The sequence below is a fragment of the Heliangelus exortis genome, chromosome 3 (assembly GCF_036169615.1).
Source record: "Heliangelus exortis chromosome 3, bHelExo1.hap1, whole genome shotgun sequence".
Classification (NCBI taxonomy): Eukaryota; Metazoa; Chordata; class Aves; order Apodiformes; family Trochilidae; genus Heliangelus; species Heliangelus exortis.
The window spans coordinates 59,334,994-59,358,242 of NC_092424.1; the positions used below are offsets into that span (position 1 = coordinate 59,334,994).

Sequence of the window (23,249 nt, forward strand, 5' to 3'; positions counted from 1 at the left end):
TGCGCCGTCAGTCCGACCCGCACCCAACGTAGCTCTGAAGAGGGAAGGGTAGAGGCTGTTCGGGCGCCAAATGTTGGATAACCGGAGCCACGGGAGACAAGACTCATGCTATCATGATCAACAAGTCTCAACTTTATTGAACATTCGTTACGCTTTTATAAGGTCCTTAATCAGCTCATGCATATTACAAAAACTAAGCTCCTCATTGGTTCTTAGCTACTGACGCAATGTAGCTAGGCAACGCCTTGCAGTTTCTAGAACATTCTTCTTGGGGGCTACATTCCCCTTACTGCTAACCACAACATTCTGTTACTGTGTAACAGTTGGTGACAAGGACACCTTGTCCTTGTCGCCTATACGCTAACCAGCTTCACACTGCCATGTCCTTTGTCTTGCAACCATTGGTCTGTAAGACTCTCCACAGCCCAGCTGTGCCCAATAATTAGGGCCTGCCCCAGCCAGAAATGGGCGGGGCTGAAGGGCAAAATAAAAGGCATGCTCCCAGAAGCAGAGTAGAGACAAGAGATGCCTGAGGAGAGGGATGGCAGGAGAGCTCCGGAGAAGAGCTGCGTCCCCGAGAGAAGGCTCGCCGCAACAATTGGTGGAGAATGCGGGCAACAGCAGCAGCCGTAAATGCTGAGGCGATATAAAGAGCTCTACATGACCATGTTGGTTGCGGGAAGCTCTACAAAGCCAGGCTTAAATACGGAAGGCGATATAAAGAGCTTTGAATACGCAATCAAGTCAGATGGAGCCACTACGTTGGTGCGGGACGCTCTATAAAGAGCTCCAAATACGCAACCACATCAGAAGCTCCACAAGGCCAGGCTTAAATGCTGTAGGCGGCGTGAAGAGCTCGGAGTAGAAGCCCAGCACGGCAAGGTATACAACAGCCCGGAATGGCGAGCCAGGCAGGAGCGAAGCTGAAAAAGCGGTAAAAAGAATGAGGCTCTAAGGGCGCAGCGAGTTGGTGCGTGGAATTCGAACCCGAGGAATGCTGAAGCTGAAGCGGAGCTCTGAGTGCGCATCAAGTCAGTGCGGTCCTGAAACGGAGCCCCCAGGGACACGCGATAAGACTGGTGCGGTGAATGCTCGGAGAAGCCTCTGCATGGCTAGGCATCCCGAGGTGGCGAGTACCAGCGAAAGCTGAGCTGGTGTTCTGAGACCTCATCTTCTGCTGACAACAGAGGCTAAAAGAGGCAAAAAAGCCGGTAGGAGCCCGAACTTTCCCTCTACATTTCAATCAAAGCCTAAGAAAATTGTAAAATTAAGGAAATGAAAGGCCGTAATATAAGAATAATTGTAAAATTGTGAAAATTGTAAACTTAAGGAAATGGAAGGCCGTAATATAAGAATAATTGTAAATTATTGAGGGAAAAGTAATGAAATGTTTAAAAAGTAATGAAATGTTTGAAAAGGCAAAAAAATTTTGAAAAATAATGAAATGTTTAAAAAAAGTAATGAAAAATGTTGATGAAATGTTAAATGTTTAAAAAATAATGAAATGTTAAATTATTGAAAATGAAATGTTAAAAATGTTTAAATGAAATGTTAAAAATGTTGAGAAATAATGAAATGTTTAAATGAAATTTATTGAAAATGAAATGTTAAAGTTATTGTAAATTATTGCTATTTTTCAACAAACAACAAAAAGGGGGGAAATGTAGAGAGAGCCACAAGTCCTCAGGTGTTGCTGATAATGAACTGGGAGCTTAGGCCCAGCTGTGCCCAATAATTAGGGCCTGCCCCAGCTGGAAATGGGCGGGGCTGAAGGGCAAAATAAAAGGCATGCTCCCAGAAGCAGAGTAGAGACAAGAGATGCCTGAGGAGAGGGATGGCAGGAGAGCTCCGGAGAAGAGCTGTGTCCCCGAGAGAAGGCTCGCCGCAACACAACACCACAGTGTTTCTTTCTGAGGAAACATAGGGCCCAATATGCCAGCCAGACCCATCCCACAGGCCAGTGGTGAAAAGGCTGAGGTACATAATGCCTTCTTTGCCTCCTTCTTTATTAGTCAGACCAGCTACCCTCAGGTATTCAGTCCCCTGAGCTGGAAGGTAAGTACAGAGAATAGCACAACACCTCCATAATCCAGGAAGAAGTAGTTAATGACCTGCTACAGCACCTGGACACCTGCAAGTCTATGGGGCCAAGAGTTTTGAGAGAGCTGGCAGAGGAGCTCGCCAAGCCTTTCTCCATTGGGGAGGTACCAGATGACTGGAGGCTTGACAATGTGACACCCATCTACAAAAAGGGCCAGAAGGAGGATCAAGTGAACTGCAGTCCTGTCAGCCTGACCTTGGTGCGCAGAAAAATTATGGAGAGGTTCATCACGAGTGCACTCACATGGCAAGTGCAGGACAGCCAGGAGATTGGGCCCAGACAGCATGGGTTCAGGAAGGGCAGGTCCTGCTTCACCAGCCTGATCTCGTTCTATATGAGCAGGTGACAAGGGAGAGCCTGTGGACAGTGTCTATCTACACTTCAGTAAAGCCTTTGACACTGTCTTCCACAGCATTCTCCTACAGAAGCTGAAGGCTCCTGGCACAGACAAGTATAATCTTTGCTGGGTTAAAAACTGTCTCTATGGCCCAGTCAGAGTTGCAGTTAAATCCAGTTGGTGACTGGTCACCAGTGGTGTTCCCCAGGACTCAGTTTTGGGGCTGGTCCTGTTCAGTCTTTTTCAATGATCTAGATGAGGGGCTTGAGTGCTTCCTCTATGTTTTCAGATGATGCCAAGTTGGGCAGGTGTGTTGTTTTGCTTGAGGCAGGAAGGTTCTCCAGAGGAATCTGTACAGGTTGGATTGATGGGCCAAGGCCTGTTGAGGTTTAGCAAGGCCAAGTGCTGGGTTCTGCATTTCAGTCACAACCACTCCAGGCAATGCTACAGATTTGGGTAGGAGTGGCTGGAAAGCTTCCAGGCAAAAAAGGACCCAGGGGGTGCTGGTTGACACCCAGCTGAATATGAGCCAGCAGTGTGTCCAAGTTTGCCAAGAAGGCCCACAGAATCCTGACTTGTATCATGAAGAATGTGGCCAGCAGGAGAAGGCAAGAGATCATGTCCTTGTACTTGGCACTAGTGAGGCTGTGTCTGGAGTACTGGTATGGTCTCTCACTACAAGAAGGGCATTTTGTTGCTGGAGTGAGTACAGAGAGGGCAACCAAGATGTAGAGGGTTGCTGACTTCTCTGAAGGCTCTAGAGAACAAGTCCTACCAGGAGGAGCTGAGGGAACTGGGACTGTTTAGTTTGGAGAAGGGGAAGCTGAGGGGAGACCTTATTGCTCTCTACAGCTACCTGAAAGGAGACTGTATCTTGGGTGCTGGCCTCTTCTCCTAAGTGAATCATGACAAGACCAGAGGAAATTGGAAGTTGCTCCAGGGGCATCTAGAGTAGATACTAGGAAGAATTTCTCTACTAAAAGCATAGTTAGGCATTAGAATGGGCTGTCCAGAGAGGTGTTAGAGTCACCATCCCTGGAGGTATCCAAATGTCATGTAGATGAGGTACTTTAGGACATTGCTCTTGTGAGATGGTGATTTTTTTTTTTTTTTCTGGGTTGACAGACACAGTGATCTTAGAGGTCTTTTCTAACTGAGACAATTCTGTGACTGTGATATTAGTAAACTCTCCTAGCTCCTGAATACACTTTGGATTTAACTGTGAGGTTGTCCTGTAATGTGTGTAGTTTTGCTTGTCAGAAACATCCATCTAATGTCCAGCTCAGGTGTAGTGGCGTTCAGATAATACCCACTTATTTTCCTGACAGCTTTGTGCACTGCCTCCTTGGCTTCCTGAACCTGTAACCTGCCGAAGCATCGGCTGCGTCTCACGCTTTCCAGGGTGCAGCGGGTCAGCATTTCAGCAAGCACTGTTAGTTACTATGCTGCAACCCTGCACGGGCGTGACTACCAGGCTGCCCAAAGCCTGACCCTTGCGGTCGCCCTCGGCTCACTCCCGCTCCTTGCTGCCAATCCCCGCAGGGCCCGGCACCTCCGGGCCAACCCCGAGGCGGCCGGTGGGGCACAGCGGGGCCGCTCCCCGGCCGAGCATGCGCGTTGGCGGCGGGCGCGGTGCCCGGGCGCTGCTGCCAGGCGGGGTGGCGGGGAGGTGCCGTGACGGGCACTGCGCTGCTTGTCCATGGGCAGCCCAGCGGAGCAGGGCGTGGGGAGCGAACGACCCCCAGGTAGAAGGCGGTGGCCGACCCGCGTTTCTCTGCCGGCGCGACCGGCGGGACGACTTAGGTCGGGGGGGCAGCTGTCGCGCCGCACGTTCTGAAGCGAGCTGCGGCCGGGCAGGCGCTGAAGGGCCGCTCCGCAGCGCCGGAGCCTGCGCTGGGTAAAGGGTGTGCGGGCGAGGGGCAGGCTCCTGCCTGGGGTTGAGTCCCGGAGTGCCGCGCACAGGGACTGTCCCGGGCCCGTGGGGGAATCCTGCGCAGTCTTAGGCACGGAGCTTTCGGTGAGGGCTGAGGGGCTGCTGCAGAGGTGCTGCCAGTACGGGGAGGTTCGCTCCCCTGCGCAAGGGAGACATGTAGCAAGGTTTGGCTTAATTCCTTGAGAATTCCGTGCACCCGGGAGGTTGTAAGGTTTGTGCGCACTCTAATTTTCAAACTTGGATTGCAAACCGTGCTTCTCCTTTTATCAGTTTATAATAGTTTCCTGATTTTCTTCTTGTTTTGTTTTTTGTTTTTTTGTTTTTTGTTTCCATTTTAAGAAGATGGAATGCAAGAAGCAGTTGGTGAGGAGTCAAGAAGGTTTACCAAAGAACAGATATTTACAATGGTTGCAACAGCCTCTATAAACTTCAGTTCCATGATATGCTATTCAATCCTGGGACCGTTTTTCCCTTCAGAGGTAAACACAAGTTTAGTTAGCTACTCTCAAGATGATTTTTTTAATGTTGAAACTTTTGAGAGGATCTTGGACACTGTGGGATCTTTATGGTTGCATGTAAGTTCTCTTAGACTTCCAAGTTGTAAGAATTCAGAGTGATAGCCTGGTGCTGGACAAAACAGATTGGAGTGTATGTAACAGTGACCTGGATCCTGTCCATAGGTAATCTCATTTTTCTGTGGCTCCAGTGGAGACAGCAAACTATTGATGTGAGATAGAAGTTGAAATGGATGCATAGAGAAGTTGAATAGGTTTTTGCCCAGTGTTGCATAGCAGTTTGGTAGTAGAGCTGAGATTAAAACACTGACCATGGCCTGACTTGCATTTCAGTGCCTTAGCTACTCAATGACTTTTTCTTTATAGCTACCTCTGTGTAAACTCATGGTGGGCGGTCACTCACTGTGTCAAACATCCTGATACAACAACTGTAGCGGAAAAAAAGTAACCTCTGCTTATTTTCTGTGAATACAATGTTTATATGTAGGGAGAGAAGAAATTTGTCTTGAAGCCTTTGCTGGAGAAGACCATTTCTTTCATGACCAAGTTTTTCACAAGTATTAACAAAGAAACATTGAGATTATTTTTGCTCTAAACATTCCTAAATAGTGCTGGTACCCAAGTAAGTGTAGTTTGCCAGTTGTAAGTAAAAAATTGTCTATTGCTTGTTATGGGGAGACATGATTGAGTTCCCTGCCGTCTCACTATGTGAGGGATGAAAACTTTGTAGCTTACTCCATTTCACACAGCTGAAGCCACTCTGTGTACAGTCTTGTCACCTGTTCAGTAGTTGCAAACAGAAGTGTTTCCATTCATTGAGGAATGAGCATTGCTTTTCTCGACTATGAATAGTTTTAGTAGAAGTGCAACTTCTGTAAATTATTGTGCTGTTAACTTATGAGCCTGTACTGCCTTTGAGAAAGGAAATTGCTTTGTAACTGCACTAATAAGAGTTTTTAAAAATTAACTGTACAAGGCATGAATGATATCTACCTCAAGAATTTGACTCTGTCTTTACACTGTTGTGATTTTTTTCTTTTTTTTCTTTTTTTTTTCTTTTTTTTCTTTTTTTTTTTTTTCTTTTTTTTTTTTTTTTTTTTTTTCAGGCAGAAAAAAAAGGTGCCAGTAACACTGTCATTGGCATGATTTTTGGATGTTTTGCTTTGGTCAATGTCTTGGCTTCTTTAATATTGGGAAAATATGTAAGTATAATTGAAGCTGTAACTTACTTCTGTAATGACACAGGTTGGTACATGAAAGCAGTTGTCTTAAGGCTGAGAAGTATTGTCTCTTCAGTAGCACTCCTGCAGCTTGTGTTTGTAGGAATTGGAACCTGCCCAGTCAGTCTGAATCTGATCTAAGTACTGTCTATACAACTTAAAAATTGCTCTTTTACAGTTCTTGGGGGGGCATAGGGTGGCAGATATGGAGCTATTTTGTTTCTCTGGTTAACTGTTCTGTTTGCTTCAGAGTTCTCTGCTGATTGATTTCTCCTGTCCACCTGTCCCCCATTTTATTTTTTGCACTTACTAGTACATTGTGTTTGCCTTTGGCACTATTTTTAAGGTGTTTAATTTTTTTTTTAGTTATCTACACCCCTTCTTTTCTGATATGTTGTCTTTGTCTTAGCATTTCCTCTTGTTATGACACTCTGCTGATTCACTTCATTATACAGCAGTAGGAGAGAAATGTCTCCAGTTCTCACAGCTTCAGTTTTCCCACAGACTCAAAATTTTTCTTATTCTGGAAAAATTATCAATAAATTGTGTACCAGTTTGTTTGCTTATATGCTGGAGCACTGCTGTCTATGCATGGTTGGCTACAGCTGCTGAAGTGTCATGGTCTTCTCTTTGGCTGGCCTGTCCCTTTGCTGTCCCCATGGTGGATGGTTTTCTGTGGTAGTGAGGTAGCTCATCGAGATGTCATGCAAGTGGCATCTTGTTCTGGAAATTCCTGACAAGTGGAGCTGAAGGTTCTCAATAAGCAAGCAAATTTGGGGTAGAACTAGCTTATCACAACTGAACATAGGCAATCTATCAAGTCCAAAAAGATGCAAACTCACTCTTGATACAAGTGATACAAGTGTAATCTCAGTTGCCTGTGATGGCATTTAACAATGGTACAACCCTCACCAAGTACTTTGCAGAGGAGGGAGGGAGCAGGCACCCCATCCTCACTGCAGACAGATGAAGTGAACACCAATAGATGTGGGCAGTCCAGCAATCAGAAATGCTGAGTGTTCCAATGAAACTCAGCAAAATATGGTCTGCAGTGGCTGAAACACAGGGGCTGGAACCAGGCCTGAACAAGGAAAGAGTCTGAAATACCTGTTGTCCTTAGGGGAAGTTACATCATGGAATTAGAAGCTCAGATGTACTTTGTTACAGGATTGAGTTAGCTTTATAGCATGCCTGTCATAGTCCTTCACCTTGTAATTTCAGACCCTTGTAGTAGGGTCTGAAATGAAGGAAGGTGGAATTCTCTCCCTGGTAATGAATGGGGAAGCCTGAAGCTGCTGTGCTTTCTATGCCAAAGTTTTGTGCCATTAAACGTTGTGATAAATTTGCTTTACAATCACCTTCCTTGCCTCTCTTGAGCCATATACATGACAGGTATACCTGACTTGGCATCACTGGCAGTGCTGGGGGGGGGATATATTTCTGTTTGTTTATAATGAGGAATGCTGCTGTGAACTGCTGCTCTGCAGAAGCTGCAGCTGGATTCTGTGAAATGGTCAACTGCACCATTGTTATAGCATTCTGAAAACTGGGTTAAGTCACTTAGCTGTTTAGAGTATTTTTAGGTTCAGTACTGCATGAAGGTGCACTAGCTGGACCAGTTTCTCAGATCTTTTATTAACATAGACTGTAATGAGGCCATATTGTTTTGATTTCTTAAAGAAACTTGCTCTGAAAGATTTTTTTCTAAGCTTGGAACAATAACATGCCAAAATGGTATTTAATTTACAGCTTACGCAAATTGGAGCAAAATTTATGTTTGTGGCAGGGATGTTTGTTTCAGGATGCGTGACCATTCTGTTTGGGTGAGTAGTTTGTTTTGGTTCCTTTTGTTGCATTTATCTTCTAATACTTTTCATCCATAAGAAAAGATGGACACAAAACAAAACTGGAAACTCTTGGGCATCTTTTGAGTATTGGTTGCATCACCTAAATTTTGCATCTTTACTTTTCTTCTGTCCCTTGTAAAGCAGAATGAACACTTCTCCCTTTCAGTAGGTATCAAAACAAAAGAAATTCTTTGAAATGCATTTTATATTTAAATGACTCCCATAGTTGATGAACAGCAAGAATTCTGTCGAAGTGTAGCAATAAGAGAACTGTTTATGCATAATGTTTTAATTTTTTAAAAAAATATTTAGTGCAAATGAGAAGCTTTGCCTGGCAGATGGAGAGGCTAAGCCATTCATTTTGGCAAAATACAGTTAACAGTGAAGGAAGCTTTTATTAGGTAGTTGTAACTCATTGTATCAGACATCTTGCACAGCTGCTTGGAAAAGCTATGAAATACAACAGCAGACAATGGTACTGGAGTTTTTCACAGGTTAAGTTTTTTTTGTGCTCTCTTTACTGCCAAAAAAAGAGTAAAAGGAGAAAGCTGCTAAACATAGTTTGGTAGAATGACTTTACTGATGTGATTCAAAAAGAGGTGGCAGTAGAAAGCATTGAATATCTTGTAACTGTGTCCTTTAATGAGTAGGAAATGGTGCCGTAATGAGTTCTTTAGTAGGTGACTTGTTGCATCATGAGAGATCTCAGTTTACTGGTTTGTTTGGTTTTTTTTTTCAGAATGCTGGACAAGGTACCAAATGGAACAGTGTTCATCAGTTTGTGCTTTTTAGTAAGAGCAATGGATGCAATAGGTTTTGCAGCAGCAATTACAGCATCATTTTCAATCCTTGCAAAGGCATTTCCAAATAATATTGCTACTGTGCTGGTAAGTGCAAAAAGCAGCATTACAGCTTAGTAACCACCATACAATTAAATTGCCACTAGACAGCCTAAAACCATGAGGAGAAAACTCCACTGTCTCATGCCCAGGAATATTTGAAATCATCATGTAAAATTTGTGTGTACTCTGGAATCACAGTTCTAGAGCAGGTGTAGACCTTAGCATAACTTCAGTTTATTGTAGTTACTGAAATTAAGAAGTATGCATTGGCTGCTTATGGTTTGAAGACAGCTGACTATTGATTGCAGTAGTTATCACTTCAGTTGTAAACAGAGACTGTTAAAACACTAATACAGCTTTTAGTGATTACTTCTGCATGGATGGTAAGAACCCATGTGGACTTTATTAAATAAATTTGATTAAATCATTCAGATGGTTTTGATTTAAATGACCGAAATATGCAAAACTCAATTTTTGTTTCAGTGTTCTAATGTATTAATAAAAGTAATGTCTGAAAAGAGGGGAGCTCAAACTCCTTGAAGTCTATAGGGTAGTGTTTCTAGTCATCAATGGTTTATTTCAGCCAGAGATATTACCCTTATTTAGTAATTCTTATGGTGTTGGGAAAAAAAAAAGTTCTGTTTGTAGTAAAATGCTGTTTTTTCATTCTTTTTTTCAATTCAGATATTGAATGAGAGAAATAACTAGGTTAAATTTTAATGAGTGAACAATTTTTAAGAACATCCTTCAGAATATTTAATAGAATTGGAAAATTTGATGCATTTATTAATATTGTTGTTAAACTGCATAGTTTTTTTCTATTAAAAAATAGAAATATTATATAGAAATGGCCTCCTAGCTAGCAAAAAACCTACTAAATTATACCAGCAGTGAGGAGCTGAAAATTTGGAAGTAGTCTTTGGAAAGTTTTGGATTTATTTTGTCAATAAAAGTAAAGTTTTCTGTTTGCAAATATTAAAATGTGATTCAAGTAGGTAAGACAAATACCTTGATTTAAAGGGATCTAGTTTTTTTTTTTTTTATAATAAAGCTTAAGTATAATTCTGTGGTGGCAGCAATTTGAACATGATTCAAGGCTGAAAATGGTACATGGTGATGAAGGTCACCTCAAGATCACGTTCAGGAACGCTACACAGCTGTGGCTTAGTAGCTACATTTGTGTAAAATCTGGAAAGGGTGCTATCACAAGGCAGATGACTTACATGTTGGTCTGTTCTCCATATTATATGCTTTAATGTCATGTTCTGCGTGAGAATAAAGCATTCAGATTCATTCATGTGGACTTTCTGTCCTTAAATGAGTGTGATGGAAAGTTCTTGTTACTGTGAGCTCTGCTCATGCTGATGGCAGAGGCAGGAAGAAGGAGCTGATCAGTTGAAGCAAGGTGCATCCTGTGGTAAAATCATAAAGCCTGAAGGAGTGGATGGGGGATTTTCAGGTGTGCTTTTTATTGCCCTTCTTGATAGTCATAGATACTGAAAAGCACTTTCTTTACCCTTTTGATACCAAAGGTTATTAAATGTAGTCATGTCAGCCTAGCTGAAGTTCAGCATCTGCCAACACAATCCCTCTTTTGGAGGAGGGATCTTCAGAACTTAAGAACATGAACAATATCACTTTATTGCAATATCAAATTTAACTTATCCACCCCTGATCTGTAATAATGCAGTGCCTTAGCTCCTCCCTTCCCTTCCCCTGCCCTCTCCAGTAATTTATTAACTTAGAAGAGTTAAATGATAGTCTGATTTGAACTCCACTCACCAATCATAAATATTACTTATGGTTGGTTAGCAACCAAAGTAAAAGAATGACTTGGATGCAGCTGTGTTAACTCATGGGCATTCTATGTGTTGATGTTTAGCAAAATGTCTGAAATCTATCTACAACTAATTTTGAAGGCTTGATTATCATATGCTATTACCAGTTTTCCTATGCAAGGAAGAGGCTGGACCCTAGGATAAAGAACTTGGCTGTTGCTGACTATGCCAGCTCTCTGGCCACTTGACTGCTCTGACTTGTATCAATATAATTAAAGTTTAGGATGAATCCCTATACTACCAAAACTGTAAGGAAGCAGTTATTGCCACCAGCTGTTAATAGTTAAAAGGGAGTGGTCAAAGCACTTATTAGTCAGGCATTGAGGCAGATGTTGACAATGGTGATGGTGGTGTAACACAAATGTAACTGTATTATATCAGTATCTAGATAAAAGATGCCAGATTAATAAATTATAGCCAGAATAATCTGAGTTATTTCCACTGCAATTTCACTGTTATTTCCTACTCCTAGTCAGTGAATCTGAATGATCAGTTGTAGAGAGAAAGCTTTAACTTGGCACGTGTACTTCATCCAATGGGATGATGACCCACCTGAGTACCTGAGTTTGGGTCCTCCCCTTCAGGCTGCAGAGTAACTGCAGGTGGGAGAGGTGACCACTTCTGCCCGAGTTGTCCTACAGATGCTCTCTATCAGTGGAGCATTTGTCTGGCCTCAGGACTGAGTTGTTTTAGGGGAAGCAGAGCAGCTAGTGCTGCAGTACAGGTGGTTTCCAATAGTGAAGCAAAAGATAAGATTGCTGTCCTGCAGTCAACTGCAAAATTCCTTTCCCGTATCCCACTTTACAAAGGTCTCCAATAGCCATTACTGCCTTAGTGATACAGTGCCTTTTTTCACTAGCCTATGTTGTGCTGCTCTTCAGAAAAAATTACTACTTTTATTGTTATACCAGAGTTTCTCAGTATTTTTTTTTCTTGCTTGCTTGCTTGCTTTTTCATCCTTTAGGGCAGCCTTGAAATTTTTACAGGACTTGGAATGGTGCTGGGTCCACCCTTAGGTGGCTTTTTGTATCAATCGTTTGGCTATGGGGTCCCTTTCATTACACTGGGATGTGTAGTGTTGGTCTTGATACCTTTGAATATTTGCATATTACCAAAATACGGTAAGCACCCTTCTTCCTTTCTCCTTCACTCACTTTAATTACTTCAGTATACAACTATGTTTTAGAAAAATACCAGTTTCTGGAGTCTGATCCAACTCGGAGGTTAAAGCTCCAGCTGAGCTAACTTGTGATCTTCATCAGGTCAATGTTTTAATGCAAACTGAAATCAGTGCTTACAGATGCCCTGGGATGAGTCCAACACCCCATGATAATCTCTGAAAACACTAAGAAGCCTGTGTGGAAGCGAACTGAGATATTTTTTGTATGTTTAGCTTCAGGGCTTGTAAAGGATCCCTTGTGTCTGCTTATTGTCAGCTTGTCATTGCAGCTAGTTGAAAAGCCAGACAGGTTTTGCCTAAAAGAAAAGAACTTGACATGTTTGAGGTGTTAACAGTGGGTGTGGGAAAACAGAATTATGGGGACAACAGAAGGGTTTTATTTGTATTGAATGATTCAAGATCTGATTAACATGAAATAATGTTAAAATTAATAAATGAGGGATTTAACTAGAGTTCCAGGGGTCATATAAATATTAGTCCCAATTACAGTTCTGTTAGTCTTTTCTAGAAAAAAAAATATACAGTGTGCTGTGGTTTTTCTCCTATTGAATATTCTATTGAAGAATTTCATATATAATAGCTTTTAGAAGCATCTTACAGTGGCTAAGTATGTGCTACTAATTTCTGCTTTCCCTCCTACTCCTTGAGCTGTGAAATTAAGTGGAATAATGATATTATTGGCCAATTTCAAACTACAGTGAATAGATGTTAGCTCTGAGCTGGTAGATGCTAATGAATGAACTTTATGTCTGTGTGTTCTTTGAACCCCATTCAACTGTTTGAGCACCATCAGCATCAGGAATGGAGCTCCATTTAGAAATGACACCTTAGTGTGACATCTGAAAGAAACTTTCTGTCTGGAGTACAAATTGGAAAAGCAGGGAATCCGAATGACAAGTTGCTTAAAAATTCAGACAGATGTCAACTGATAAATTGCAGTATTTTATTTTTACTTCCAAAGCCTGCTTCTCTGATTGCATATGAATTATTCACAATAGTATGTGTGCATGTTTTAAGTTGAGATTAAATCCATGAGATTTTCATAGTATAATGTCTAGGTGAGAAGTAACTATATTTTCATTTAATTGTGAAGAATACATGTTTTTGTTATTTTCAAGTTGGGGATTTGCAGTGATAATTGTGCACTATCCTCCTTTTCTTGAATTATAAAATTTGAATTTTTAATATAAAAAAATAGTGCATAGTAGTTTACTCTTGACCTTTATCTGTTAGATAACAAGAGTGGTAAGACTAGAAAAAGTGCAATACTGATTTCTTTTCCAAAAGCAAGAAGATCAATCGTGAGCTTGTGTGGCTGAAAATAATGTTATTTCCCCTCCCTTTTCTCTTGCAACAGATTCACTCCCTAGCAAGGACTCCTTTTGGAAGCTCATTCGTTTGCCAAAAGTCTCACTACTCTGTCTTACTATATTTTGCCTAAGTGCATGCTTGGGCTTTTTGGATCCCACAATGTCTCTGTTTATACTAAAAAAGGTAAATCCTGGTAACAAGGAGGATTGTCCTCACTTGCTAAATAGTGAATAACTGGTTATAAATGTGGCTTAAATATCCCAAACAAAATTAAGTACTATCCAGCTACTCTGGTTTAATTCTGTCAATAATTTGATTTCCAAATAACTTGATTTCCACAGTACCAATAAATCACAGCTTCATTTACACCATCTGTTGCTGCTGATTCTCATAACTCTGAAAATTAGGAAGTGTCTGACCCTTAAAACACATGCTTTTTCCACTTGATTTTTCTTCTCTGAACAGGACATAGCAGCTGGATCTGTAAGCTAGGGACTTTTTCCTCCTTTCTGAAAGCAAATTCTGTAAAATTGTAACAGTTACAGCATCATATCTCTTGATGTGTGTGTTTGGTTTTTGGGGATGTAAAGTCACATCCCGATCTTCTCTTACAGCAATGCCTAAATTAAACTGAGATTACCTATGTAGCCTGCCAGCCAACTTCTTCACTCATTCATTAAGCAAAAAAAAAGCTGTTTTACTATTTTTAAAAATACTTGTTTCCTACTTAATTTTGTTTGCTTGTTTTTGCTGTGGTTTTTTATGGTGGTGAATCTCAAACTATTTATTATTCTGTTCCTCTGTCAAATTAAGCAGTGCTTTGTTGAGAGGTGTATTTGTTAATTGTTTCTCTAAGGAAAAGCATTTCCCAGGTTCCATGTTTTCCTCTGTCTAGTTCAGTGTTTAGAGCACTTGCTCAGGGTGGAGGAAACTTGGTGCTGACCTTTTCCATCAGTGAAGATGTGAATGTATGTCTTCCACCACCCAGTGGGGGTCTGTAACTATCCCACTGTAGAATATTGCACACTATCTTGGCTCTTTTGCTTTCCCTCAGCTCTGTGCTAACAGGTACTTGCTGTGAAAGGACTGTAGCCTACAAGGTGTCCTACTCTAGCCTGGCAAGGTGTTCTAACCACAAAATTAGTTATTAGCATGTGCTTGCAGTGTGGCAGGAAAATAGTGAATATTTATGCAGCCTGTGCCACATGAAACATCTTGGTATTCCACCTGACTGATACTTAAACCACTTGTTTGACAGACTAGTACACTTTTGGTTCATTACACAGTTTCTTTCAGTACAGAAATGTGACTCTGTGTAGGGCTTAAGGTGTTGGGAAAAAGCCTCTTACTTGTTCTCATAAAAATACTCCTTTGGTTGAAAAGCTAGAGTTGTATTTTGTAATACTACTTGTAAAATATGCTGATTAGAAGCATGACTACAGTATTACTTTCTAAGTGGAAATAAAACTGGATCAGAGAGGTAAAGACAAAATCCACTTAATTTTCAGTGCTTAAAGTGTCTGTTTCAAATGTGCCAGATTCTAATGTTAGAATCTAGTGTGTGGGCACAGGGGACATAGCATAGTGCTTCTTCCTCAGAGTGCTCAGGCTTTATCTGAGTACACTTTTGTCAGGTGTTGTCACTCCATACCTAGAAATACAAGTGAGGGGAACTGAAGCTCTGCTGATGGCCTCAGAATTCTCTGTATTTTAAATACTTAAAATCATGCATTTTAGTATTTTGACCTAGAATGTAACTCTTGGATTATCCTTTAATGCATGTAGCATATATTGGGGTTTTGTTTGTTTTGTGGTGATTTATTTTTGTTTTCCTTTCCATAGTTCAAACTCCCAGCTGGTTATGTGGGCTTGGTATTCCTCGGTTTGGCACTCTCATACTCCCTATCTTCTCCCATCCTTGGGCTCGTAAGCGACAAACTGCCTGTGAGTACTATTTGCTGGTTGTACAGGGTTAGTAAAGTGCTTTGTGCAGTTAAAACTGAAGGACTTTCTATATTCAAATGATGGACACAGGACTGGTCCTGGAAAGGGATCTGTTTTTCAGGACCTTGCATGTGCACTTGAAGGTCTCTTTTGCAAGGTCCAGGTAATACAAGGGTGTCTGAAACTGCAAAAGGTATTAGAAAATATCCTGTAGTTGAAGTGTGTTGCGCTTTTCTGGTGAACAAAGCACAGTCTATTTCCAGCCAATATGGAATTAAGAGTGGGAAAACATGTCCTAGATACTCATGCTTTTGTCCATATCCAATTTTATCAGCTTTTGTGAAGAGGCATGAAGGTGTTCTAGTTGCCTGTATTGACTTCATCTGTTAAAAAGAGTAATACCCAAATTAGATCAGCATACAGACTGGGATGGTTCTGTAGCTCTTCACTGCACCATAGAAAGAGGCTTTGGCAGTGATATACCTAAAACTGCCTTATTAACAGCTAGTGCTAATTATTCAAGGAAGCCTAGGCATTAAATGCTGTGTATAAAGAATAGTTCCAATTTTCAGGCACTTTTTTCCACCCCACAAACTAATAATGGCCTTTGTACATGAGAGTTATGTGCAATGAAAGATTATATTTCTCACACTATGGAAGAGTAAGACCTAAAATACTTTGATAACAGAGAAGCACTCTTACCTAGTATTCTGAAGGAATCTCTGTATAGTGCAGCTGTTGCCAGCGATGACACTGATGGCAAGGAAACATGAAGTTGATGTTTCTTCATGGTGTTCAGAACTGGCAGAGAAATTGTGAATTCCCTGTTTGAGCATAATGATGGTCTTTATATGAGCAGTATATTCTAGAGGATGAAGATTTAGAAAAGAGATTCTATAAAGACATAAGGATTATATTTCAGATTGACATATTTAAATGACACACCTCTTCCTTTTCTTTCACAGTACCTGAGGAAGTGGCTGCTGGTATCTGGAGGCTTACTGACAGCACTGTGCTTTTTCATGTTAGGACCTGCTCCGGTACTGCATATTGAAAGGTTTGGAAATGCTGCTTCTTGTACCTGGACTCTTATGTGATGTTTTTGTGGTAGGGATTATGACCTGGTAGCCATGTATGTCCACAAGTCTATAGTTAGCACCATTGACCATTAACAGAATGGGGTTTTTTAAGCTGCAACATGAGACTGAGAATATAAAGCAGTGGAAGCACCTGAGAATGGAGATTTTACAGTTTCATAAAACAGATCCCTTTCCTTTGCTTTTTGTGACTCTTTGCTCATCTTAATGTAGGAATGGTGGCAGGAATCCTGCTTTTTACTTTTCCTACCAATTTCCAGTGCAGTGAAACAAAGTTACCTTTCTATCTTATTTTTCAGCTTTCTCCATTTCATCAATGTTTCTTAACTATTTCTTTCATTTGCATGGGTGTGCAGCAGTATTGATGTTTTTTTTCTCTCTGTATACAGCTAAGGAAAATGATGGATTATAGCTTTGAATGTCTGTTGCACCTGAACACTGCCTTGCCATAGTTTTCAGGTTAACTCAGAGCAAAACACTGGTACATTTACTAGGCAGCTGTACAGTCCTCTTGTCCTGGATGTAGTCTGTTGAAGATGATGAGAGGTTTGATAATGTGCAGAATTAGTCAACTCTTTCCTTCTAGACTTCTAATTTTGAAAGACTGTACATTTGAAACTGGTGAGGTGGTGAGAAAACCAGTAAATTCTTCAGTGTTCTTTAGCTAAGTCTCTTCAGATATAGTATTAGACTGCAGAATTTCAGCAGCAAATCCTTTGTTTGTGCAACAAACCAAATATCGAGCTCTGACATATGTATTGCTAAACTTAAGAACTCCTCTTAAAATAAACTGCATTTGATAAGAAAATGTTTAATTTTTTGCACAGGATTATAAAATCCTTTTATGAAGTCTTTTTCTAAGCACAGAACTGTATTATCAAGTCTTAGTAGTGTTCAGTTAAAGTAGAGATCTTTTTGGCTTCTAGAAGTCTAGTTTTTCTGGTCAGTCATGGAGACCTGGTACAACAGCCTTCGGTCAAAATGGCTCCTTACTTGGAAAGAATCTCCAGCAGCTAACTTCTTTTAAATGCCTCTTTTTCAGTCAGCTGTGGATGTTCGTGCTAGTGCTGGTTTTCATTGGCTTTTCCCTTGGCATGAGCTTTATTCCAGTGTTTCCAGAGATACTCCAGTGTGCATAGTAAGTAACTCAGTCCAAGACATTTTTCATGTCAATGATAGTAGGAACTGCAATGAATTTGCATGGGTAAATATAAAGTTAAGTTTTACTGTAGCTTTTTTCAACTTTTTGAGTGCTTCCACTATTCTTTTGCCTTAGTTGTTTTTTCTGAATGAGCACCCCAGTCATTATACCCCAAATATTATTTTATAAATGTGTACCTCAGTACTATCAAGTCCATCAGACTTTGGGTCTCAAAGCATAGGGCAACCTGTATATGGTTTCAGATACATAGCTACTGAGGACAACTGATAGCAGCAGTCAGTTTTCACTGGATTTTCAGTCTGCAATGGCTTTGCCAGCTGCATGTACAGGAGTCATACTTGCTCAGAATACAAAGTCTCTGATGTGGCTTGGGAGTTATGACCTAGAAAGGTCTTGATTTTCTTTTATTAGTGTGTCCTCTTGGAACAATGTCTTTCCTTCTTATAAGGGACCTGTCACTGTTTTACACTTGTCATATGAAACATGGGGAATGAGCAATGGGTGTGGTATTAGGAATCTCACTTGGAAGATTCCTGACAGATAAGAAGTTAGCACTACAGTCCTCCAGAGAGGCAGCAAAGAAAGCACTGTACACATTTTCCTGTTAATTATTTACATTGTGTATAACTTAATAGGAAGCAAAATACTTTATTGGGGAAGGCTATATACTGAGACACAATAGTGTATTGTACACAGTACTGTAACTCATGTCTTTCTGCAGTGAGAATGGATTTGAAGAAGGTCTGAGTCTGCTGGGGCTGGTGTCTGGGCTCTTCAGTGCCATGTGGTCCCTTGGGTAGGTATAGTCATATTTTTGTAATCTATGAGCACTTTTTTTTTTTTTTTTTTTTTTTTAACACTATTGCTACACAACAGCCTGCTGCATTACAACCAGAAGTCTTGCATTGCAGTCTTTGTGTTGACCTTGATTCAAAATGTTCTTGCTAAACAAGTGCCTGGTGGACATGTTAAAACAAAGCTTTTACCCATCAAATGGTGTGGACTCTGTACTTGTCTTCCCTTAAAATGTATTGCCCTACATATCAGAAAGTTCAGTGATGAAGTGGTTGTTAGCATGCCCTTTTTTTTGTGGTAGTTTTTGTTGTCACTGAAGTATTTAATGCTTAATATATAAAGAGGTAGGCTATTTCTTTACAAATTGAAATCTTCACAGAGGGGGGGAGCTAGAAGGTATCTGCTCCTGACTAATTCTGTTCCCCGTTTTTCATTTCCTACATTTCCATCCTTTCATCTGGGATAGCTTAGGGCAGAATCTTTCAGCAACAGCCATTATTCAAGTTCTGTGTTTGTGTAGCTTAACAGAGCGTGTCTGTTTTTCTTACAGAAGTGAAAGGCCCTTCAGAGTTGTCACTTGGTAGGATGTGGCAGAGTCCCACTGATAGCCTCTTCCAGGATATTTTTTATCAGTCCTTGTGAGCGCGCTGTCTGGCTGCAGTGGGGTTTCAGTGGTACGAATATGTATAATTTTTTTCCAAGCTGCCTGAAGTTCTAACTGCCCTGTTTATTTAGCATAGGCTCAACTACAGATATTGGTAGCATACAGTTACCACACCCCAGTTTTATGCTGCTAGCAAATATGGTTTTATTAGGTGACTTACTGCCACTTAACTGTTTTATTTAATTTTGTTCCTTTTTGTAGTAAGAGACCATGTTGTGTAGGATCTTTCATAAAGTGACAGGAGCTGCATAAACTTCTGTGGCATTCTTAGGTAGTTATGAAGGTGCAGGGCATTTTCATGCAGCTCAACCTTGCAGCGATGGTATCTGTCACAATGTGCCTCCCTACCTGCCTGTATCTATCAGTCTTTTGTCTTGAAGTTTAGAAGGTTTACATTTTGAGGGATGAGAGTTTAAATTGCTTCCATGGTAGAAGTGATCTGTGTAAATACTGTTTTAGAACATGGTCTTTAATGAGCCATTCCAGATACAGAAAAGAGAATGTTTAGCTTTCTGATGTGGATCCTGTTACCAGCTGAGGGGGTAACTAGACAGGTTTATTGGGGCCATGACAGGTTTAATGGGGTATTGTCTTCCATAGACCTAACTTTCTTATAATCCACAATCTCTTTTTTGACAAAGGAATGAGAATCAGGCTAGCTGATCCTTGAGGTCCCTTCGAACCAGGCATTCTGTGATTCAGTGAAATGCCAGAAAGCACAATAAAGAAGTTTTCTGAGAATATGATGTGCTATCTTTCTTGTTTGGGATGCTACTACCTCATCTTGATTTGTTGCAGGGCATTTGCAGGTCCCACTCTAGGAGGATTTCTAAATGATAAGCTGGGTTTTGAATGGGCCTCAGCCATCCAAGGAGGATGGGCACTGTTAAGTGTAAGTAATTACATATTTTTTTCTTTTTATATCTATTGCAATTATGAGTTATTGCATAAGGTTATTATTACTACAATTTTAACTGACTGTTTCCTCAAAGGCTCTTGCAATTGGAATATTCTATATCATTGAGGCAACAAGGAGAAGGTATGTTGAGTTATCTATTGTTTATTCTATCTGCAACCACATAAAGCAAACCTTTGGAAGCTGTGCTTCCGTTTTTTCCTCACCAACCTAATATTGAGTAACAAGATGAGTAGTAAAAATACTGCTTAAATACTTTACATGGTTTCCTAAATCCTTACCAACATAAACAGAGACCTAAACCAGGGAATGCCTGTTCTATAAGAGCAACAGGACTGTGGCCTTAACAAGCAAACCCTTCTGACGATTCCCTCAGGATAGTGTCTGTGAACTGGAACTGGCTGGGTGGTTAGCGGTCCAATGTTTGGGTGGAAATTGGTGACAAGTGGTGTCCCTTAGGAGTCTGTACTGGGATGAGTACTGTTTAATATTTTCACCTATGACATAGCAGGATTGAATTCACCCTCAGCAGATTTGAAGATGACACCAGGTGGACTGGTGTGGTTGATCTAGCAGGTGGTGTCCCTGCCCACACAGTGAGGTTGGAACTAGATTATATTTAAAGTCCCTTCCAACCCAAACCATTCTATGATTGTGTACCTGAGGGACAGGATGCTATTCAGAAATGCCTGGACAAGCTTGAGAAGCTGTCCCGTATGAACCTCTTGAGGTCTGAAAAGGCCAAGTTGCAAGGTCCTGCTTATAGGTCAGGGCAACCCTCAGTATCAATACAGGTTGTGGAGAGAGCAGGCCTATGGAGAAGGGCTTGGTGGATGAAAAGCTGGGCATGAGCTGACAACGTTTGGCTTGCAGCTCAGAAGACCATCTGTATCTTGGATCTCATCAAAAGAAGTATGGCAGTCAGGTCAAAGGAGGTGGTTCTCCCGCTCTACTTTCCCCTCATGAGAGCTGGGATTGTTTAGCATGGAAAAGAAGAGGAGAGACCTTATTGCTGCCTTTCAATACTTCATGGGAGCTTATAAGAAAGATGGAGACAGGCTTTTAGTAGGGCCTGTAGCAATGGGACAAGAGGTAATAGTTTTAAACTAAAAGAGGGTAGATTCAGACTAGATATGAGGAAGAAATTATTTACTGTAAGGGTGTTGTAACAGGTGCCCAAAGAGGTCATGGATGCCCCATCCCTGGAAAAGTGCAAGGGCAGATTAGATGGTGTTCTGAGCAACCTGCTGTCATTGATGTCTTTGGTGCTTGCAGAGGAGTTGGACTAGATATATAAGGGTCTCTTATATATCATGTGATATATAAGATATATCATGTGATATATAAGACTATATAAGACCCAAACTATCATGTGAAATGACAGGTATGAGAGCAATACTACATGATTCTGTGCCATGGTGGGGAACCAAATCCAGTGAACTACTACATCGCTCTTTCAATGTAATGTGTGGCTTCTTTTGCTATAATGTTGATACTGGATAGGAATATCAAGAGAATATTAAACCTGTTTCTTCCCTCCTGTTCTTTTCCTTGTGCAAACAGTTCCAGTCTGCAAAATCTATCTGTTAATAATGAAGAAAGAACTCATCTGATGGGCAGTGAAACATAGCTGGGCATACTTTCAATCATCTGTTAACTATTTTGGTTTAAAGTAGTGTTGAGTTTAGTGGACTTCAGAGTGTTTCATTATTCTGGAGTTGGAATACTTAATCAACAACCAGTTGTTGTAACTGCATTACCGTTTTGAAACACTAAACACTGAGTGCCTTTCTTTTGGATTGGCTGAAGTGATGAGTAACCCTCAGATATCATCCTGTTTAATTGTGTCACATATTCAGTGCGTCACTTTATGTGAAGAAGGTGTGTTTTCAAATTTCTGGTTTCTGTACTTGAGCCTTCTGTGCATTATTCCTGGGTAAAGCTACTATTTTGCTACCATGATTTTCTGTATTTTTCTAGAGAAAGTATATTATCTTGTAATACTTTAACATAAAATGTGGAAACAGATTTCAAAACATTAAGCACAATATTGTTTTCAATAAAGCAACATTTTTTTCCCCTAAGTTTTGTGGATTTTCTTAGACAACAAGATTCTAAAAGACTTTGTGCCTGCCAGCATTTAAGTTATCTCAAAAGTGCCTGAAAATGAGAAGCAAAGGTAATGAAGAGAAGGTTAGCATCTCCAAGTATAATTAACTTATCTTCAGTCTTGGAGGAGACTTGGCATTGTGTCTGTATGGATGTGTACATAAATTAACAGATTTATATATGTGTGTATTATGTGTGGAGACTCAGCTTGATGTGTGTGAGATCTATTTTACTAATAACTGTCAGCTGCAATGTTTGGACTAATTGCCTCTGCAACAGTAAATCTATCAGAATTCTGGGCTACTGCTTTCCAACAATGGGTGAAAAACAGTGTCCTCGCCTCCAGCTGCTTAGCAAAAATCTCAAGGAGAGCAGAGATAAGGGCATACTGGACTGCGACCTTGGTTGTGGAATCAGTCTTTCACTTTGTCTCAGAGCCCTCAACTGCACAAATTACAGATGTGTAGCCCTGAGACTTAATTAGCTGTCTTTGTGGAACACCTGCTTCACCTAAGTAACAGCACTAAGTGCTGTTGGATCTTAAAATGGCCAGGACTACCAGGAAAAGCACAAATGTCATTGCAGTTAATGAGCAGTGCTGCGAGGCATGGATTTCACCATCCCTTCAGCAGAAACTAGGTGTGTTGTCAGCCAGCAGTTGCTAAGCCCATCTTCTACCCTCTTCATTCTTTCACATACACAATAGAGGTGAAAGAAATCTGAAGAAGAATCCTGGTGGCCAGGTTTGTTCAAACCTCCTCACAAGCATGTTCTGCTGTTATTATCCAGGGGTCATGGAACTATGGTTAAGAAGAGCAGAGGGAACTCCTGTGGGAAGCTCAGCAGGCCCCTGGCCAGTACTGTGCTTGTCTGATGTGGTGGCAGCTGGAAATACCCACCTCCTGTTACTGAGTTGTACAGTCTGTGAAGCTGTGATAAGTAGGAGCTGTACCAAGTGTGGTCAAACTGCTGGATCAGAGCATCCCTGAGCTGGTGTGGCAGAGGCCTGTGTGGCAGCACCAAACGCAGGGCTGACCACCTGCCTTCCCACAGCCCTGCCTACACCCAGCTCCCTCAAATTCAGGCAGGAATGTGTTCATGCTGGGCTTTGCTCGGGTTTCCTAAGATCTGGTTTGTTTTCCTGCTGTGACCTGGGCTTGCCTCAAGCTTCATGACTACTATCCTGGCCCAAACCAGGACACAAAGCCAGCTGCTCAGTGCTGATCGCACTCTTAGCTCTGATGTGAAACAGGGCAGAGTGATTGCACCTCATGGTGTCAGCTTTCTGCCATTCTGGGGAATTCCCAGTTTTTGTGCAAGACTTTCCCTTTTAAAGCTTCCTGTCTTTGCTTGAACCCTCGTGGGAGGCTTCCAGACACCAGACATGGGGCTTCCTAAAGCTCATGCCTCTGCTGTGCTTTTGGTTCTGTTTGTCCTG

At 41.1% G+C, this 23,249-nt stretch overlaps 1 protein-coding gene across 4 annotated transcripts; it reads left to right on the forward strand.

Moving 5' to 3' along the window:
• The first annotated feature begins 4,033 nt into the window (after nt 1-4,033).
• SLC18B1 (solute carrier family 18 member B1) lies at nt 4,034-21,658 on the forward strand. Of its 4 annotated transcripts, none has more exons than XM_071740893.1 (14): nt 4,043-4,183; nt 4,711-4,850; nt 5,993-6,088; nt 7,856-7,929; nt 8,693-8,840; nt 11,598-11,754; nt 13,171-13,307; nt 14,967-15,068; nt 16,034-16,125; nt 17,208-17,303; nt 18,049-18,123; nt 19,585-19,678; nt 19,779-19,825; nt 21,266-21,658. In XM_071740893.1, exons 1-14 carry the CDS (start codon nt 4,138-4,140, stop codon nt 21,330-21,332), a joined length of 1,371 nt encoding a protein of 456 aa, XP_071596994.1. In that variant the 5' UTR covers nt 4,043-4,137; the 3' UTR covers nt 21,333-21,658. The 4 variants fall into 4 exon arrangements, with proteins under 4 accessions (XP_071596996.1, XP_071596994.1, XP_071596995.1 ...); XM_071740894.1 differs by having other exon boundaries at nt 4,056-4,183; nt 4,714-4,850; XM_071740896.1 differs by lacking the exon at nt 4,043-4,183 and adding an exon at nt 4,475-4,582.
• Nucleotides 21,659-23,249: the final 1,591 nt, after the last annotated feature.

Excerpts from the sequence above, each read along its gene's own strand:
- SLC18B1 (XM_071740893.1), top strand. The coding sequence starts at position 4,138 with ATGGGCAGCCCAGCGGAGCAGGGCGTGGGGAGCGAACGACCCCCAG. Across the intron at positions 8,841-11,597 it reads ATAATATTGCTACTGTGCTG|GGCAGCCTTGAAATTTTTAC; the intron begins GTAAGTGCAAAA and ends TTCATCCTTTAG. Across the intron at positions 16,126-17,207 it reads CCGGTACTGCATATTGAAAG|TCAGCTGTGGATGTTCGTGC; the intron begins GTTTGGAAATGC and ends CCTCTTTTTCAG.